The sequence below is a fragment of the Maniola hyperantus genome, chromosome 27, assembly GCF_902806685.2.
Source record: "Maniola hyperantus chromosome 27, iAphHyp1.2, whole genome shotgun sequence".
NCBI classification, from domain to species: Eukaryota; Metazoa; Arthropoda; class Insecta; order Lepidoptera; family Nymphalidae; genus Maniola; species Maniola hyperantus.
Genome location: NC_048562.1, coordinates 1298663 through 1313199, shown reverse-complemented (window position 1 = coordinate 1313199; position 14537 = coordinate 1298663). Strand labels below are relative to the sequence as shown.

Genomic DNA, 14537 nt, shown 5'->3' with positions numbered 1-14537 from the left:
CACAATATTCCTTGCGGAAACGTACAGCACATTAAAGTATAATGTTGTTTGCAGCGCTATTGTTCGGCGAGCAGATCGGCTCGCGGCAGGCGTCAGTCAACGGCATGGGCATTGGCGGCAGACACATCGGCTCCATCGACCCCGCGTGCGACGTGGTCGCAGTTGTACGCGACGCGTATGAAAACGCGCGGTTTCTGTGCGACCGCTACTACCTCGCCTCGCCTGAACTCGAGCTGATGCAGCATGGACGTGAGTATCTACCTCCAGTCGCCCACTGCTGGACATAGGTCTTTCCCAGCGTTCTTCATTCAGCTACGTCCTGCCACTCTCACAATATCGCTTGTCCATGATGCTGGAAATCGGGGCACACTGCTTGTACTTGTTACACACTCTCCTTTTTATTATTTCCGACTCCAACTGTTATCGGTCACGACAATCCGTAGCCATCTTCATAGCCCTTATTCCATACTTTGTCCTTGCTTTGTCTAAACTCGGACAAATCGGCTCCATCGCCCCGCGTGCGACGTGGTCGCAGTTGTACGCGACGCGTATGAAAACGCGCGGTTTCTGTGCGACCGCTACTACCTCGCCTCGCCTGAACTCGAGCTGATGCAGCATGGACGTGAGTATCTACCTCCAGTCGTCCACTGCTGGACATAGGTCTTTCCCAATGAGCTTCAGCATTCCTCATGTAGCCACTTCTACCACTCTCGCCATATCGATTGTCCAAGGTGGATATAGGCCTATCTCAATGAGCACCATTACCCAGCGTTCTTCCTTCAGTGACTTACTGCCACTCTCACAATATCGCTTGTCCATGATGCTAGAGATCGGGGCACACTGCTTGTAATTGTTACGCAGTTTCCTCTCTAGAACTTTCCGACTCCAACTGTTATCGCTCACGACAATCCAGAGAGAATCTATCTTCATAGCTCCTTACTCCATACTTTGTCCTTGCTTTGTCGACTCCTCCTATGACTGCCTGCTCAATGCCCACGTTACTTGTCATTTTATGATGATTTGGGCTGTACGATTTGGTTCTCCTAAATTTTCGTTCCCTCTTATCACTAGAGAAAAAGTCTACTGACATTATCTGCAAAGAGTTTAATGAGAAAAAAATTGAGAAATTTAGCGAAAACTAAACCTTTGAACTGAATTTCTTAGGATGAACAGACCAGCCGATGAAGATAGTTTACATGCCATCACACGTATACTACATGCTATTTGACCTAAACTTTCACTCCCTCTTATCTCCTAAACTACCAAATCTAGAGAAAAAGTCTACTGACATTATTTACAAAGAATTTAATGTACTTTATTTTGTTCTTAAAGTACTTCATGCTAAAACCTATAGTTTTTGAGAAATTTGGGGAAAACTAAAAAGTTTCACATAATTTCTTAGGATCAAGTGACCAGCCGATGCCGATAGTGTACGTGCCATCGCACCTATACCACATGCTATTCGAGCTGTTCAAGAACGCGATGCGAGCTGTGATGGAGAGCCATGAGAACTCCCCCCCACCTATACAAGTCAACCTTGTCCGGGGGAGGGAGGACGTCAGTGTTAAGGTAACCTAAAAACAAGATTCAAAAAAAAGGGAACAACCAAACAGCATGAACATTTGCAGCACCAGAAGAACCGCCAATACGTTGCCGGCCTTTCAGGAATTTGTTGGTCCGCCCCTTGAATAACCCCATGTTGTAATCTAATGGGAACACTGCCGATGGGAGTTGATTCCACAGTTTGCATGAGACATTGAGCAAAAATGGTTCATGATGAATATCCCTTACTAAAAACGGTTTGTAAATGAAAAGAGGGTAGGTACGAATAATCGTTACTTCATCTGTAATATAAAAATGAATCACTAAATGTGTTGGTCATCGCAAATCTCGAGAACAGCTGAACCGATTTCGCTAATTCTTTTTTTATAATATTCCTTGAAGTACGAAGATGGTTCTTAGGTAGAGAATTTTTAAATTGTAAGTATTAAAAAAAATAAAGAATCGACTGTTAGGCGGTACGAAGTTCGCCGGGTCAGCTAGTTACTAATAAATAAAATGGATTGAACGGGCTAATTTAGTCGATTTTAGTTCTGTGTTCCATAAGTTTATCTACCTAGTTAGTTTTAAATACTCTGTGCCTAGTTTTCATACGCGTACTATGCCCGTGTGTTGTGGACATAATTTTTATTATAAGTGTTAATTTCTCATTGGAGACTGCTTTGGTTTAAGTGTTTTTATATATATACTATCTATTCATCTAATTGTAACTGTTTGTCTCTACAAAATAAAATAAAATAAAAATAAATAAATAATCTTCGGAACGGGTGGACCTATTTTGACGGGACTTTCACAGACAAGTAGAAAATTTACCAAGGAGTAACATAGGCTACTTTTTTAACCGACTTTCAAAAAAGGAAGGGTTGTGTTTTATACACCGAAATTTCTGAACCGATTTGCGAATTGTTTTTGTAATGTCCCATAAAAATTGTATTTTTTTTATTTTTATTCATTATAGGTGTACGCTTGACCACAATCACACCTGATGGGAAGTGATGATGTGGCCTAAGATGGGACGCGTTTACCTAGAAGATGCCTATTCACTCTTGTTTTAAAGATACCCGGTTTTATTCCAATTCCTCAATCCTGATACTGTACGGGACCTGACCGCCAAATCTGATGGGATTTTCAATAGCTCAACCGGTATAGGAGTGGACTGAAAACCGAAAAGTCGACGGTTCAAACCCCGCCCGTTGCACTATTGTCGTACCTACTCCTAGCACAAGCCTGACGCTTAGTTGGAGAGAAAAGGGGAATATTAGTCATTTCACATGGCTAATATTCTTTTTTTTTTTTTTAAATATATATGGAGGTACCTACCAAGAAAAGACTTTTTGAACTCGAGGACCCAACTCCTCACTACTGATGCTGTAAGGAATTGCATTCCTAAATCGTGATGATCCCACGGGATTTCAAAGAATCATCTGTTTAAATGTTTTTACGAAATTTGATGACGGGCTACTACGGATAGGCTACTTTTATCCTGGAAGTCTAAAGTTCCCAAGGGATTTTTAAAAACCTAAATCTAGGCGGACGAAGCCGGGCATCAGCTAGTTATATGATATAATCATCTTTCATGATAAAATTTATCATGATAAAAGAGCGTGGATTTGACCTGCAGCTCGTTCCAGCAACGCACAAGACTGCAAATACCTACTATTTAGTACATGGCATAATCTTGTACCTATATCAAATATTTGAAAAGAGCAACCGCCGAGTTTCTTGCTGGTTCTCGGTAGGAAAGGCATTCCGAACCAGTGGTAGATGCATCCGACTTACTTGTAAAAGTGCTTGTAAAAGTTTATTTGAATAAAAAAGTTTTTTTTTTTCTTTCAGATGTCAGATCGAGGGGGAGGCATCAGTCGGAGTGTATCAAACCTTCTCTTCAAATACATGTACAGTACAGCGCCTCAGCCGTCTAAATCCGACTCGCAAAATGTGCCCTTAGCGGGTGAGTTGGCTACCGTGCTCACTTCGCTCGTGCTTATCGTTTATTTTATTTTATTCAGATACAAAGTTAGCCCTGCACGCCTAACATGCGCACCACGAGAAAATTTTGTCTACGCATTTACTCGTCTTATTTGTATGAAAAACACGAGATAATGCGTAGACAAAATTTTCTCGCGGGGCGCATGTTAGGCCCTCTGGACTGCAACCAATACCCATGGAAAAAATCTCGTTGATCCGTTGCTCCGTTACAGTGCAACAAGGCGATCTTGGCGCGTGGCGAAAATCGGAACTAACGTTGCCGTCGAGTGTCCCCTTTGTTCCTGTTTGAATATTTTAAGCCTTTGTTCTCCAACAGCGCCTCCCTGTCAATGTCATTCAAGTGCCTAGAGAGCCTTGTCCCACTGTAAACTGTACGGGAGCGGTGTGCAGATCAGGCAGATCTCCCACCGAGCGGTGTTGTACTCGGTATCTTGAAACTTCATAATATAGTCCAGATGGCAGAAAACTCCGTTAGTGCGATTACTGTCGGCGGTACATTTGTTCGGGACTTCGTCTTGAAATGTTATCGATTGAATAAATAAAAATAAATAAATAAATAAAATATCTTTATTTAATAAAAACAAGTTATTTTGGCGTCGGTTACTAGTGGTCTCCACACTAGGTTAAACCTGTGAGGTGGAGACCATATTATATGAGTTCCTAGTGGGTTTTACTGAGGACTAGTGAAATTTTGGCGGTTAGAATATTTTATATAATATTACTAATTACAGTTACGAATATACAAACAAATATATAATATTATGATGATGAATGAAAGGAGCAATAAGTAAATAAATAAATATTTATAATATTATAATGTATACATATATATTTATTGCACATTAGGTATGTAGGTAGGTTACAAAGCATAAGTAGTATAGTTTTAAATAACATATTATATTATAGCTTGTTTGCCGAAATAGCGCCATCTAGTTTTATCTGTGGCAACCGCCACAAAACCAACAAACGAACACACTTTCGCACGTATAATGTGGGTAGTGATTTCGTCTTTTTGTACCAACATTCTTGCATATTCTTCTTCTTCCCAGGTTATGGATATGGATTACCCATATCGCGACTGTACGCGCGATATTTCCACGGGGATTTAGTTCTCATGTCCTGTGAAGGCTTCGGTACAGATGCTGTCATATATTTGAAGGTAATTTATCTAAATATATAAAAGGTGAGATATGTTGTGGCCGTATGGTAATAATTAAATGCGGCAACGGTGAAAGATGTTTATTGAGAGCCGACTTATGATCTACTCTCGCTTATGGGCTAACAATACCAATAAAGAAATCTTACATACTATTGTCTTAATCGTATTGCTTAACTGCCTAACCTACATAATTTTGCATCACCTCTCTTTCAATCCGATGTGCAGGCAACCCGTGCAGGCAACCTACTTCGATATATTGAGGAGTTGCATTTTTATGTTACAGGTAATATGAACATGCTACGTTTAAACTGACAATTCGTACATATTACAAAGGAAAAGGTGACTGACTGACTGACTGACTGATCTATCAACGCACAGGTCAAACTACTGGATGGATTGGGCTGAAATTTGGCATGCAGATAGCTTTTATGACGTCGTAGGCATCCGCTAAGAAAGGATTTTTGAAAATTCATCCCCAATCATTCATCATGAAATAGGGGTTTGAATTTGTGTAGTCCACGCGGACGAAGTCGCGAGCATAAGCTAGTTAAAGATAAAATATAAAAAAATAGGATTCTCGTTATTATTCACTCGATGATCAGCCCCCCAATTGTGTAAGAATAACCATTTCATCGCTTTTTTTTTTTTTTTTTTTTTTATTCAGATACAAGTTAGCCCTTGACTGCTATCTCACCTGATGGTAAGTGATGATGCAGTCTAAGATGATAGCGGGCTAACTTGGAAGGGATATGGCAGTTTTTATTAAACCCGTACCCCTTTGGTTTCTACACAGCATCGTACCGGAACGCTAAATCGCTTGGCGGCACGGCCTTGCCGGTAGGGTGGTAACTAGCCACGGCCGAAGCCTCCCACCAGACCAGACCAGAAATTTAGAAATTATAAAATTCCAAACCCCTGCCAGGAATCGCTATCGCAATCGTCAAGAAATTCTGCCCTTTGATTGGATGATTCGCTTTTACATTTTACATTTTTTCACAGCCAATCAAAGGGCAGAATTCTTGACGATTGCGATAGCCATGAAATGGGGTTTTTTTTTTTTTTTTAAATCTTTATTTTTTTTGGGACTTTTACCCGACACGGACACGCCATGAAATGGTTATTCTTACACAATTGAGGGGCTACTGAATCTCAATGATCTCGATCTGGCTCACGAGTGCACGGCTGCCGGGGTGTAATCCTCCGCCCGGTACAAATATGTATCTATGTAAAGTGTATGTAAGTTTGTCTATTTTTATGTATATAAGTGTATTATATTTCTTTTTGCTTTTTATATATATTTATCTTGTACACGGGCGTGAGAGTAGATATATTATCACGATAATATAGCTATTTTATTTTATTTTATTTTTTCTTTATTATACTTACAAAAAAAAAAAAAAAAACTATCGTACAATTTTCCTATTCGTACAATTTACAACATCTATTTCAATGTATTATTTCTTATTTCTTCTTTTATGTCCTATATCACTTTAAATTTAAAAACTGTAAACACTTAATTTCATTTTATTTATCCATTTACTCGCCAACTTTATATATTCTATGCCACTGACGTTTAGGTCATATTTAAAAGGCGGTCACTGAAAATCAGCGTTGGGGCGTCTGGTACCTCAGATATTTGCTCTAGAGGTTTGTGTCTGAGGGGCCCGACGTCTCAACACAAGCTGAGTGGCCTACCTGTTCGAGGTGTTGCACTGCTGTACAGGACGATATTGCCTACACCATGTACCACCTATATACCTCGAATAAACATTATTCTATTCTATTCTATAATAATAATAATTTATTTATTTACACAACGCAGTACAGTTCATCTCTCTGGAATCCTGACCCCTAACCTAGGAAATCCCGTGTGTCTTAGGGGCCAGATTATATATTTAGATAGTGAATTCTAGCCCCATAAACTACCGCTATACAAAAAATTATATAATTTTATTACTACAGTCCAGGACTCTATTATAGATCAATGTCTTTCTTATTGTTGTACGCAATTCTTATTGTATGGCTGTCACTTTGTATAATAAACTATCTGACAACATTAAAAGTCTACCAATGTCTAAATTTAAGAAAAAATTGTTTGACTATTTAATTAACCAATGTTTCTATAGTGTTAAGGATTTTTTGGATAACTGTGGGATTTGACATAAATTATTATTACTTTGAATTATGACGTTTTGATAATGTAACTATAAGTTTTTAAAATTTTACTGTCGTGGTCATTTCTATTTGTTCTTTTCTTAAATTTATTTTTATTGTAAGTACCACATATTTTGCACGCCATACATAAATGGCAAAATGTGAAAGGACCATCTATATATGTACGATCATTTACTACTCACATGTAGCAAAATTAAATGATTTCATTTCAGAGGATTGAGAAATCAAGATAAATTAGTGTCTGATAGGATCTCCAAAACATCATTATACCAAAAAAATTGTTACTCTATGTGCATAAATTTTTTTAACAAATTGCCGATGGAGATTAAAATGCTTCCATTTAAACAATTCTGTCATAAATTAAAAAAATGGTTGCAAGAAAAAATTTTTTATGCAGTGGATGACTTCGTACGACATATTAAGGCTTAATTTCGAGATTTGATTAAGTAATTAATTTCATCAATGTAATTAATTTATTATTATGTTAATATTAACATGCACTTAAATAAGACTATTTTAGGTTTTCTCTGACATCATATTTTAAATTTATTTTTTATTTTTTAGTACCTATGTTAATAGTAACTAAATGTGTAACTGACACTATTGTAAAATTGCGCGCCATTGATGGCAGATTGTAATTGGACTTTTATATTTTTAAGACCCTATGTACATACAATTTTGCAATTAATAAACTTATCTTATCTTTCATTTCAATGTTTTGTATCCTCTTAATTGCAGGCGCTGTCAAACGAAGCGAACGAGCTGCTGCCAATCTTCAACAGAACTTCTAGCAAGTTCTATCGTACGTCACCCACACCCGCCGATTGGTCCGGCTCCGTGCCCCACGTGTCCCGGAACCCTTCCCGGGACAAGCCGTCTCTGTCGCACAAGGCGTAATGTGCCTGCGTTAGAGCGGGACGGCGATACGCGCGAAAAGGACAGTAATATAAAGTGTAATGTGACAAAATCATCAAAACTATTATCATTTTAGTTAAGGACACTTCAAATTTTAAGGACACCTTGGATTTTTAAAGTTACCAAATATGGTATTTGGGGTTTTATTGCAGTTTTGGCAAACCGTTTTTTTAATGCTAAAAACCTATCTTTAATTTTAAGATGCCTGCCTTCAAATAAGATCGTTACGAATCGGCAGCTATCTATATTGTGTGGCTCCAACAGATTGTTGAATGAGTGCCGGGACAAGCCGTCTCTGTCGCACAAGGCGTAATGTGGCTGCGTTAGAGCAGGACAACTATACATGATTTATTAAAATATAATGCGTAAAATTTAACTCCTCACGCGCCATTTTAACTTTGTGTAAAAATTTCATGTCAAACGTACGATTTTAGTCCTTATTTTAAAGGTGAACCGTACTTTTGACATAACAATTGACCCATAGAGTTAAAATGGCGCGTGAGGAGTCATTATGTACAAACTATAACAGAGTATACAGGGTGTAACCAGAATATTAGCAAAAACAATACCAAACCCGCAATGTGTAGCGTGCAAAACTCGGGTCAATGCTCGCGTTGTAGGCGGGGCATTGACCCGAGTTTTGCACGCTACATATTGCGGGTTTGAAAAATACTAAATCACTAAAACTACAAAATGTGGCAAATGGTTATTGGTATTGGATTGTGTTTAGGTAGTATAACAATAAGCCAGGGTAGGCATCAGTTGGGTAGGAACTTGTTTACTGGCAGGTCATAATGAAAAATATGGTCATAATGATAAATAGCTTACAACTGGGGTAAGCAGTGCATTTATGCCTCTATGACCTGCACGCTACTGACAATAACGCTAAGTTTTTGCTAGCGTTGTGGTTACACCCTGTATAGCGATTTTCAAAACTACCTGTTCGATTAAATGCTAAAATTGCTGCGTTGTTATACGAAGGTGGTTACAGTAGAAACTCGATTAACCGGACTAATTGTTGTTAGGGATTCGGATAATCGAAAATCCGGATAATCGAATGTATGAACAAAAGCGGGTTTTGTGCATATGTAGTTCACTATCTTATTTGCAGGTATTATTTGACGACCTCCCTGGCGCAGTGGTGAGCGCTGTGGTCTTAATAGTGGGAGGTCCCGGGTTCGATTCCTGGCAGGGGTTTGGAATTTTATAATTTCTAAATTTCTGGTCTGGTCTGGTGGGAGGCTTCGGCCGTGGCTAGTTACCACCCTACCGGCAAAGCCGTGCCGCCAAGCGATTTAGCGTTCCGGTACGATGCCGTGTAGAAACCAAAGGGGTATGTGTTTAATAAAAACTGCCATACCCCTTCCAGGTTAGCCCGCTATCATCTTAGACTGCATCATCACTTACCACCAGGTGAGATAGCAGTCAAGGGCTAACTTGTATCTGAATTAAAAAAAAAAAAGGTATACAACAAAATTTAATTGGTATTCTTCTCGCACTTGACCGAACAATTTTCGGTGGGTAGTCCGGATAATCGCGAATCCGTATAATTGAGGACCGGATAATCGAGTTTCTACTGTATTTGTTTATTTTAATCAAAATTGGCCAAAAATATGATGTTATGATTGTATTGGAGTAAGGAAGGCTACACACTTAACGACATAATAAGTGAGTCTGTTAGTGTTAGCCGTCCTAAGAAATGATCGACTGATTTTAAATCGATAGAAATCACGTCTAGTGATGTTAAGTTCACTTAACTATGTGGGAATAGGCTAGTTGACACTTTTTTTAAGTTGGTCTTAAATGGTTAATATTTGTCCTATTAGATCAAAAAAATTAACACTATATTTTTTTGCGCCCTAAAAACCGTAAAACTTTAATTTAAAAATATATTTTTCTTAGACAGGTGAAAACACTGTCGGCCATGTTTGGCCGATAGATTATCTATGCTCTGACGTCATGCATTTGTAAACAACAGCATAACCTCCCAAAGTTTAATAAACATGACTTCTATACTAGTTTACATGAAAAATATAGTAATTATCGTTATTGTATCATCCGAGAATGTAAAAACGCATCGATAAAGACCACAGGAAAGTTGTGGATTAGAGTGCCCAGTGAAATAAATATACGTAACACGCGAAGACTTGCTTAAAGGGATCCTATATCACTAACGACTGCAACCCAATTTTATTTTTGCAAAGATCACTTTGTTGTAAGTTTTACTTAATAACTTATTCAATTTATAAAGAGAAAACGATAATTTTTTACGTTTACTATGTTATTAGTGAGAAATATATAAAAAATAGCTTATGCTCGTGACTTCGCCCGCGTGGACTTCATAAATTTCAAACCCCCATTTAACCCACTCAGGGGTGGAATTTAAAAAAATCCTTTCCTAGTGGATACCTTCTCTTTACCTACAAAGAACACACCCACCAAATTTCATGTATCTAGGACCAGCTGTTTAGATGTTTAGGCTGTGCGTTGATATATAAGTTAGTCAGGAGGACTTGAAATTTTATATATATGGATACTACGTTAGTCAATACGGATGACATTTGTTTGTTTACATATTTAATGACGTCACATCATGGCTGACAGCGTTTTCTGAGTTTCAAATAAAAATAAAAACTGTATATTTTTAAATTGGATTTATATATCCATCCTGCGTTTTTAATAATTGTTATTGATATATTTCGTTGTCTTAAGCAAAATACTATAATAAATAATCATTTATTGGACGAAATTAGATCTGAGTCAAGTAGCCTATTGGGTATAATCGAATGAAATTGGTATCGATTTTTATTTATCGGTATATCCAGTCATCGATTATGAGTTTAGGACAAATTTTTCAATCACCGAATAAACTTTAACTGACCAATGACGTTTCGACAACATTCAATGGCGGCGATTCTTTTGTCTTTCCCTAAACTAAATTTAGAGTATTTGCATCTTTTTCTTTTTAATATTGCTAAAACAGGACGGAACATGAATTTTAATTTTAAAGACTCCAAATTTTAGTGCGCTCTACAAATTTAAACAATAGGCTCTTTATGATCAGGAGGTGGATCGCCCAATAAACTCAATCTTCGTAAATACATAAATATAATTTGTTATATTAACAGAAAGACATTACTTTTTCCAACAATAACGACGACTCACAAGTGACAGACTTACAAATATAGAACGCTATTTTATTCTTTCTTCACTTTAGATGTAATGAGTTTACATACGAGTATATCACGTTCTAATATAGGCTCGCGACTGGGAGCTAAAGTCACGGGTTTGACTGCTCTAAATTAACTTTAAAACTGTCAAAATATGTTTGTCCTTTTCATAATACATTAGTAAGAAGAGGATGCGAATACTCTAAAATTTAGTTGTGCCCAGAATCAGTACCAATATCTCTATGATTCAGTACAAATTATGTCAAAACGTCTTAATTTCTTAGATAAATATTATTTGGCGATTGAAAAATCGATCTTAATACAATAAAATTTTCGACTGATGTAATAATTGATAGGAAGGATTTTTGAAGAGTGTAGGTTAGTAGTGTGAACTGGTTTGCTTTAGTTTTGGGTTGTGTTAATAAAATCGATTGTTATTATCGATCACATAGAATTTAATAACAGCTGGTGTCATGTCAAGGGTCGTGTTTTGCTATTTTTATTTTTTTTTTCATTCTCATTGAATAGAAAAAATATAATAAAAATATTGTAACACTAGATGATGCCCGCGATTTAGGTTTTTGAAAATCCTTTTGGGAACTCTTTGATTTTCCGGGATAAAAAGTAGCCTATGTCCTTCCCTGGGATGCAAGATATCTTTGTACCAAATTTCATCAAAATCGGTTGAACGGTTGGGCCGTGAAAGGCTAGCAGACAGACAGACAGACAGACACACTTTCGCATTTATAATATTAGTATGGATGATTGTCATTGGTCATTGTAGGGTCTAAAATATTACTTGGAGTCACGAAATGGCTTCCCTAAACTGCACAATGAATACAGATTATAAATAAGATTAATAATGTAAAAAAATAAGGAATATGCGTGTGTTTTAAATTTATATTTTTTTAATTTAGTTCATTTTTAATAACAAAAATAATTATTGATTAAAAAGTGCAAAATAACAGGGCGAAATTTACATTTGCGAAACGCGTCACCATTGGTCGAAACGGAACGTGACGTGACGTGATTCACGTTTTCAAATTTCTCTTCTATAGTAATACTGTCAAGTGACAAAATGTTGTAAAGATTAGTTTAAAAAAAATTTAGCATTTCAAACAATATTTATATTTTTTACTATGTTATAACAATGTAAAAAGTGAATTAAAATTATATATAAAAAAATTACATTGCATATTCCCTATTATGGTAGGATTTGGGTAGTCGCGAATTAAATAAAACTAGTACTGTAGCCGGCAGGAAATATTGTGCATCGACCTTTTAGAAAGAGATTTCGGCTCCGTAGAGTGTTGTCTCTGTCACCCATACCTATGTGAAGTTTTGTCGGTCTCAACGACAGAGGCAATGCTCTACGAAACAGCTATCTCTTTCTAAATGTCGATGTACAATATTTCCTGTGGGGTATTATATTTACTTAGTAGGTATAGAAAAGAAATATTTTTTGTAGTGACATTTTTTATAATTTAACTAGCTGATGCCCGCGACTTGGTCTGGTTGGAACTCTTTGATTTTCCAGGATAAAAGTAGCCTATGTCACTTTCCAGGTCTTTATCTGTACCCATGCAAAAAATCACGTCGATCCGTTGCACCGTTGCGACATGATTGAAGGACAAACCAACAAACAAACACACTTTCGCATTTATAATAAGGGTACTGATAGCACAATTACCTACTTATACATTAATTGGAAAGGATGGTTAACAAGTTGCCATGGGATTAGGAACTTTAGGAAGTACTACTTCTAAAAGGCCTTTAAAGTTGCTAACCGTACTTTTTAAATGACAGTAATTGACAGATAGAGCAAATATGGGGATCCCATTGTTATAGTTCCCGTCAGTTAAATAGTCGCGTCTGACCTACGATGCATGTGCGACGTCGCGCAAGTATTGTTCCACGCGCTCGTGTACTGTGTACGGATGTAGCACTCACACTAATGCAGATGTTGAACGTAGGACGCCTAAAAAATGCTATTGCGACGCGTCTTGCGTTAACTTCAAGAACGACTATTTGATAGGCGCGGACTATACATTGTACTAATCATAATATTATATCATTCAAATGCACTACCTATGGTGTGACGTACAAATAAAATTAAAAAGAATTTTTAATTCAGATTGTAGGTACCAGTCAAATCAACTAGGGGACAAAATTACTAGTTATGTTTTGATTGGGATTAGACAATTTTTAGATACTAGAAAATGGCAAATAGGTTATAAATAAAATAAAATAGATGCCATACTTATATATTTTCTAAAAACTTTGTAATGTTTAGGTTGTGTAAACAAATTCAAACAGCAATATCTATTTATAGTACGCGGACGAAAGTAATGTACATCGGCCTTTAGAAGGAGACAGCAGATTTGTAGAGCACTGTCTCGGTCGTTGAGGCCGACAAAGCGTCATATGGGTATGAGTCAAAAAAAAGTCAAAAGTCAAATGATTTATTCAAAATAGGTAATTAATAACTCTTTTTGAAGGTCAGATGTTGGATTTCTAAGATATAGTGATGATAATTATTACGCAAACTTAAAACTAAAGCTACGAGGGTTCCAAACGCGCCCAGGTCTGAGAAGAGCCCACAACAAACTCAGCCGGGTATTCTTTTTATTATCACCACTTTACAGAATTATTGAAACTTATTAGAACTATCACAATCCGTTAAGCAACTCATTCCCAAGCTTGCTTATCATTTAAATAATCCTTTACATTGTAATAGGATTTTTCAAGTGACAGAGACAACGCGCTACAAAGATGAAATGTCATTCTAAAGGCCGATGTTCATCACTTTCGGCCGCGTACTGTACTTTTCGTATTCAAGCAATTAATTATACACATAAGATAGCTCACTTGTATACTTTTTACAATAAAAGTACCTAGTATAGTTTTTACAAGTACAATTAAATACATTTTTAAATTTTTAGCAAAAGTTCTGATAATTTTTTTGTCTCATTATATTTTTGTAAACTTATTTTCTTAAAAATAATTAAATAAAATAAAATTAATTAAAATTAAATTCAATTATAAATAAATGTTCTACTATTTTCTGTACTTTACGGTATTTAATAAATTCTGAACTCACTGCATTTTTTCTATCATTATTATTATTTATTGTTTTAGTTTTAAGCGTTATTCCAAAATCGATATTTATTAAATAAGTGTAGAAGTAAATTAGGTGAAAAAAAGATGTTTAATTTTTAATAATAAAAAGATTAAGTATAATGCATTTTTTGTTTTATTGGCACCTACGCAGACTTTATTAATAACTAGAGGATGCCCGCGACTTCGTCCGGGTGGATTTCGGTTTTTAAAAATCCCGTGGGAACTCTTTTATTTTCCGGGATAAAAAATAGCCTATGTCCTTTCCCGGGATGCAAGCTATCTGTACCAAATTTCGTCAAAATCGGTTGAACGGTTGGACCGTGAAAGGCTAGCAGACATACAGACAGACACACTTTCGCATTTAAAGTTAATATTAGTATGGATGATTATACCTTGTATTTTAACAGCCTTTGATTTTCTATCAATCACAACAATTGAGATTGTCATAA

The 14537-nt window shown here is 36.5% G+C and overlaps 2 protein-coding genes and 1 long non-coding RNA gene across 3 annotated transcripts in view; 1 reads left to right on the top strand and 2 right to left on the bottom strand.

The window, feature by feature from the left end:
- LOC138404328 (uncharacterized) overlaps positions 1-2625 on the bottom strand; it is a 201959-nt gene extending 199334 nt beyond the window's left edge. Inside the window, exon 1 of the long non-coding RNA XR_011238329.1 lies at positions 2543-2625. This is a non-coding gene — a long non-coding RNA (uncharacterized lncRNA). The remainder of the gene's footprint in view (positions 1-2542) is intronic.
- The window catches only part of Pdk (pyruvate dehydrogenase kinase), a 50830-nt gene extending 36625 nt beyond the window's left edge, over positions 1-14205 (top strand). Inside the window, exons 5-10 of the mRNA XM_034982795.2 lie at positions 55-249; positions 1403-1569; positions 3397-3511; positions 4599-4708; positions 7622-9559; positions 10564-14205. Coding sequence (XP_034838686.1) covers positions 55-249; positions 1403-1569; positions 3397-3511; positions 4599-4708; positions 7622-7780 — 746 coding nt within the window. The 3' untranslated portion in view covers positions 7781-9559; positions 10564-14205. The remainder of the gene's footprint in view (positions 1-54; positions 250-1402; positions 1570-3396; positions 3512-4598; positions 4709-7621; positions 9560-10563) is intronic.
- Positions 1-14537, bottom strand: part of LOC117994799 (protein KTI12 homolog) — a 239271-nt gene that overhangs the window by 160691 nt on the left and 64043 nt on the right. The gene's annotated exons all lie outside the window — the stretch shown is intronic.